Source organism: Theobroma umbraticum, unplaced genomic scaffold (assembly GCF_002168275.2).
Source record: "Theobroma umbraticum cultivar Fairchild unplaced genomic scaffold, ASM216827v3 scaffold_147.0, whole genome shotgun sequence".
NCBI lineage: Eukaryota > Viridiplantae > Streptophyta > Magnoliopsida > Malvales > Malvaceae > Theobroma > Theobroma umbraticum.
In genome coordinates, this window is record NW_018397259.1 from 8372448 (window position 1) to 8378836 (window position 6389).

Consider the following 6389-nt stretch of genomic DNA (forward strand, 5'->3'; position numbering starts at 1 on the left):
TTGAATTCAGTGAATAAGATTTTAGGTTAATTCCCTACTGAAGTGTAAAGGAAGCTGCTGGATCAACGGATGGGCTCTGGTTGGTTTTTGATTCAATATTCTGGTTTTCTTGCTTTGTGATGCCGATAAGGCAGTTGTGTTGCAGTGTTGGTTCTTTTGTAAAAGGTTTTTAGTGAATAAATTATATGTTGTTATTTTATTCGCAAGTAATTATATACCATATGCAATCAATTAAAGATAAGTACTACCTTATCAATTAATCTTATAATATATATTATAAGATAATTTTGTCACACACTCAAGGCAACAAGCTAAGTGTTGGGAGAGAAGCCAATCCTTTAGCCCATTGAGAGCACATCAAAAGCGTCCACACATGCATGTACATGTTGGACACCACCTGAATCGGAATATCTAAGCTAATCGATCGGCTTCTCTTTAGTTCTCAATTTATTCTTTTATATGCTATTTTTCACATTCCACTATGGCTGATGTGAAGCTCACCCATTAAGCTTTCGCCTTTACTTTCCTGCATTAATTCTTGGGCCTTAACATATCATATTATCACTCCTTGTTCTTATTTATAACAGTTTGCCTCGTGAATCAGTTATACAACCGACCACGAGCGAGCTACGTTGTTAAATTCTTATGGGCGTCTTTGGCCGTCAGTGATCGCTTTTGCAAAAAGACATACTACGGGGACAGCCAAGATTGCACCAGTGCGAAGGAGACCTTTACCCAAAGGTTCTGCTATTTCTGTAATAGCGAGGCCTGCCCCTTGTACCTGGTGACTGAAGGCCAAGCCTGTTTTGCAGTACACAGCAAAGTGCTCGCAATTGTTTGCAAAAAGATTGTACTCGCCAAAGCCTTTCCTTTCCAGGAGATCAGTGGCTCTCTCAACTACTTCATGGTCTGGCTTGGAAGGGGACACACAACAGGTGCCACGTGGCTTCTTATTAAAATAATATATAGGGACTCCGTATTCATAAAACTCAAATGATGAGCGACCGTCAAGGAAACAATCAAGGCAGGTCTTGATGATTCCAGCTTGGCAGTCTCGCTTGTATCCACATTTTTGGCATGGAGAAGAAGACTCAATTTCCTTGGAAGAAGACCCACTTCCCTTGAGAGAAGACCCACTTCCCTTGAGAGGTGCCTGGAGGTGAATAACCATGTCATTGCCCACATATATTCCTGATGTGAGTAAAAAAAAAAGTAAAATTTATGACATTTGGGATTAAAAAGTAAAATGCAGATACTCATTCCTAATTTTTGTGTTGTATTTTTTATTTTCATTTGTGAATTTTAAAATTTAATTTTTAAGTTCTTATCTTTGAAAATTTTCTAGATTCATCTGGTCCTTCAGTTAGAGTTAAAAACCAATTAAAGTTACTATTTAATATCCTACGGATGTCCACCCCATATGAAATCTATTCGAAAACATTAAATAAGTCCACATGTTTTTGACACGTAGACATCCATGTCTTTGTGCCCATCTACGATTGCCACATAAACATCCATATGGTTGGGATTTTATGTCATGTTGTATCAATTGGTGTGTGAAGTGGTAAATTTTGTAAGATTTAAATAGACATTTATGAAATAGATGGATTTAGAATTTTCTTTTTAAAATGTGGATATTTCAAAATTGAGGTCTAATAATCATAGATGACAAATATTAAATATCACATAAAGGTGTGATAAAGTCTTTATATTAAGAGAGAAAGAAAGAAAAAGAAAAATAAGAAAAATAGGATAAAGAAGAAGAAGCATACGTACCAGGTGAGCGTAGAGACCTCCGGCCCTTGTGCTATAGATGTGATCGCCAGGTTGGGGCTTCCGAGCAGGTGTAAGCAAGGTCTGTGGCTGTCCCATTTTAATTTTTTTTCTCTATTTCAAATCCTTGAGTTTTAAGTTGTCCTCTTGGCAATAAACTCCATAAATTTATAGAGATGTGATCAGAAGCAGAGAACCCAAGCAAACATCAAATCAAGAATCAAATAAAGAAACATACCTATGCCCTAAAGCTAAAAACAGATTGCTTCTGATGCTAGACAGTGTACATTGTTCAAAGGAATCACTCTATCCATGTGAATGCTTGAAATGCTTAGTTGCTTTGGCATAAATTCTAAATTCAAATAAAAATATCTTTTAATTTATATGTATTACAGTACGAATCTCCTGTTAATATCTTCTTAAATATTTTTATTTTACCTGCAAATTTTCTAAGTTGTATGTGCTTTAGCTCATCATGAGAATGAGCCGATTATTTGGTCCATGAACAGCTCTAATTAAGAACGCCTCTTAAATATGTACTTTACTTAAATCTAATATCTTAAAAAAAATAAATTTTAAAAATAAAACTCTTCTTAACAAATGGTTGTGGCGATATAGTAACAAACCGGACAACTTGTGAAGGAAAATTGTTTGTGAAAACTCTAGTCTTAGCCACAATGGACTGTTCCCACGCACTGGAAATCTCAGTAAGTCATCTAGTTTATGGAAAAACATAACTAGACCCCTCTCATCTTCTTGCGAATTCAACTCATTTGTTATTAAAGGCTTGGGTTTGGCCTTGGGGAATGGCCATCACGTAAAATTTTGGGATGACAAGTGGATTACTGGCTTGTTCTCAAGCAAGTTTTTCCCCTGATTTTTGCTGTAGCAACCAAAAAAGAAGGCTACGGTAGGGAGTTTGGCAGTTGGGCGGACAATATTTGGGTATGGAGAGTCGACCTTAGAAGAAATGTCCTTGCTTGGGAAAACGAACAATTGGAGAAATTTTTATTCCTCATTAATGAGCAAACCATCAATGAAGACTTCCAGGGTAACTCGTTTGGAAGGGCAGTGTTAGCAGTAACTACATTCCCATTTCCTTCTGTCGACTAGTCTGTCTCTCCAACTCAGCCAAGGGAAACCACTACAAGCTTATTTGGGCCAGGCGTAGCCCCCCTTAAAACCAAGGTCCCTATGCTGGCAGATTAGTAGGAAAAGGCTAGCAGTCCAGGACACTCTTGTCCAGTAAGGGTATCATTAATGGTGACGCAGCTAACCTATCTCTTATGTCACCGTGTGAATAATCTAATAAGTCACTTGTTTTTTATATGTGATAAATCCTGGCAACTATGGCAAAAATGGGTCAACTTTTTGGAATGTTCATTGGCGATCATGAAGATTGGTTATCTGTTTTTTGACTGGGTTGATATTGCTAATTCACTGCATAATGGGTGATCCTGGAAATGAGCTTGCTATGCTTTGATTTGGATCAGTTGGACAGCACGTAATGATATTGCCTTTAAGGTAAATTTGGGGACATTTAGCAAAACTTTGAGCTCTTGAAATTCAGAGTCGCTTGGTGGATCAAAGCACAATAGCAAGAGACCAGCAACTCTAGTAGGTACCTTACAAGACTGCCTCACGGAGGACTGTGTCCATCCCAAGCTTCGACAAGACGTGTAGGAGAGCGAAGAACTGGTCCAGGCCAGAGGTTAGGTATCTAAATTCAACACGGATGGTTCCACTCGTGGCTGTCCAAGTGACTCCCGCCATAGGTGGCATCTTAAGAAATGAGTGTAGAGATGTGCCATCTATTCTCTAAGTCTATTGCATTTCTGATTCCAATCAAGCTGAACTTTTGGGCCATTAAAGAAGCGTGCATCATATTTACCGCTTCAAGATAGTGCTTTATGTGAAAGAAAATCAAAGAGTTTATGAACTCAGTGTATCCTTATTGTTCTTACAGATATTATGGTGTGTCTCTATTTAGCAGTATTGGCATCGTGGATCGCTTTTGCCAAGACATAAACTCCTCAGCTCCTAAGTTTACTCCCATACCAAAGAGACTTCCTGTCCAAAGATGTTAGATGCAGCTTCAACCCCTCCCACTGCCTGCCATACTTATGGCCAACCTGTTTTTGCAGTACACCGCAAAGTCTTCGCAATTGTTTGCAAAGAAATTACGGTCCTTAAATTTAGACCCATTCCCTTGAGGAGATCATTGGCTCTCTTTAACTACTTCATCGGCTGGCTTTGTATGGAATATAGTACAAGAGCCTCGTTTTATTATTAACTCAAAATTGAGATCCATATTCATAAACTCAAGTGACCAGCGACCATCAAGGAAACAACAAGGCAAGTCTTGATGATTCCACCTTGGCAGTCTCGCTTGTATCACATTTTTGGCATGGAGAAGAAGACCCCACTTCCCTTGGGAGGTACCTGGAGGTGAATGGCCATGTCATTGCCCACATATATTCCTGGTGTGAGTCAAAAGAGAGCAAAATTTATGATATTTGGTATTAAGAAGTAAAATGCAATCAATCATTCTTAATTTTTGTGTTATATTTTTTATTTTCATTTGTGAATTTAAAATTTAATTTTTAAATTCACGTCTTTGAAAATATTTTAAATTCATCTGTTCCGTCAATTACCGTTCAAAATTAATTAAACTTATTATCTAATATCATGCGGATGTCCGCCTCGCATGAAATCTAGTCCAAAATAAGTCCACATATTTTTGACACGTGGACAATCCATATCTTTGCTGCCCATCTACTTTTTGCCCACACAAACATCCGTATGCTTTGGATTTATGTCATGTTGATATCAATTTGGCGTCAAAGTGGTATATTTTGTAAGATTTTAATAGAAATTTATTGAAATAGATGGATTTATGAGTTTATTTTAAAAGGTCGCATGTCCAAAAATTGAGTTCTAGTAATCATAGATGAAAAATATTTAATATCACATAAAGGTGTGATAAAGTCTTTTATATTTAAAAAAGAAAGAGAAAAATAAGAAAAATAGGATAATAAAAAAAAGAGACACTAGATAAAAAAAAAAAAACAAAGAAACATATGGACCATGGTGAGCCTAGAGACCTCCGGCCCTAGTGCTATAGATGTGATCGCCAGGTTGGGGCTTCCGCTAATGAGGTATAAGCATGCTTTGTGGCTGTCCCATTTATTTTTTTTTTCTATTTCAAATCATTGAGTTTTAAGTTGTCCTCTTTGCAATAAACTCCATAAATTTATAGAGATGTGATCAAAGGCAGAGAACCCAAGCAAACATCAAATCGAGAATCAAATAAAGAAAAATACCTATGCCCTAAAGCTAAAAAAATATTGGTTCTTATGCTGGACAGTATACATTGTTCAAAGGAATCTCTCTATCTATGTGAAAGCTTGAAATGCTTAGTTGCTTTGGCATAAATCTGAAATCCAAATAAAAATATCTTTTAATTTTTATGTACTATAATACGAGTCTCTTATTAAACATATCTTCTTAAATATTTTTATTTTACCCACAAAATTTCTAAGTTGTATATGCCTTAGCTCATCACGGACATGAGCCGATCAATGGGTCCATAAACAGCTCTAATTAAGAATGCTTCTTACATATGTGCTTTATTCAAATCTAATATGTTAAAAATAGATTTCAAATTTAGAAATATTAAATTTAAACTTGAAATACGAGAGGTGGGAAGGCAGTTGATATAATATAATTAGACTTTAGCATACTCGTCATGATTCAAAGGATTCGAAATAGATACCATTTGAGGCTCATGTAATTGGTGAAGTATAAAACATTTCCAGAGAGTTGGACGTAGGAGAGTGATTTGGCTCACACAAATTGGCATCTTTACCTCTATTATCACTCGAGCTAGGTACCTCTCCTTTTATAGTTAAGCTGAGATTGATAAGTTGGAAGAAATCGATTGGTAAAGAGGTTTTTGTGCACACTTTCAGGGAGGCTAATGCGCTTGGTGATTCTTTAGCCAAATTAGGAGCAGATCAAAGAGATGTGTTTTATGCTTATTGGCCAAATGTAAGGTGTACCTGTTAGGTTGTGTAGGGTGTGTGCTTTGTCTTAAAATGTTCTCACTACTCGGATTTATAGGAGCGATGATGTTGTGTAGACTTTTGATTGTGTAAAATATACTGTAGCCTGAGGGCATAGGTGTATTAGATGAGTTGCTTTAATCATATTTATCTAACCATCTCTAAAGGAGGTGTGTAAGTTGTATTAGCTTGTTTATGATTAAAGTAATCACTTATTTGAACATTGAACAAAAACAAAAAAAAAAATTACTAGCTCTGGCTTAATAGGTAAAGGAGAGAGGATAGTTGAGCATTTAACTGAATGATAGGTACATGTATCTTTTAACTTAAAAATAAAGTTAATAGAAATATTGTCTTTAACTTGCCGCGTCATCCTAAAATACACTAAAAAAAAAGGTTTTTAGCTATTAGCGAGACAATACATAAATTAAAGAATGAGAACCTTGTCAATATGAGTGGTCTAACATGAACTCCACATGGCGTTTGAATTCTAGCAACCTAAGTCTCGATTCTATTATTTGGTACATTCGCCAGTTGTTCTTGGCAATTTTT

The 6389-nt window shown here is 36.3% G+C and overlaps 1 protein-coding gene across 1 annotated transcript; it reads right to left on the reverse strand.

Annotated features, from left to right (window-relative positions):
• Window positions 1–209: 209 nt before the first annotated feature.
• LOC110415571 (protein LEAD-SENSITIVE 1-like) lies at window positions 210–2133 on the reverse strand. The gene is made up of 2 exons (XM_021427267.2): window positions 1780–2133; window positions 210–1195 (listed from the first exon to the last, which is right to left on the reverse strand). Exons 1-2 carry the CDS (start codon window positions 1870–1872, stop codon window positions 644–646), a joined length of 645 nt encoding a protein of 214 aa, XP_021282942.1. The 5' UTR covers window positions 1873–2133; the 3' UTR covers window positions 210–643.
• Between the last annotated feature and the right edge of the window lie 4256 nt (window positions 2134–6389).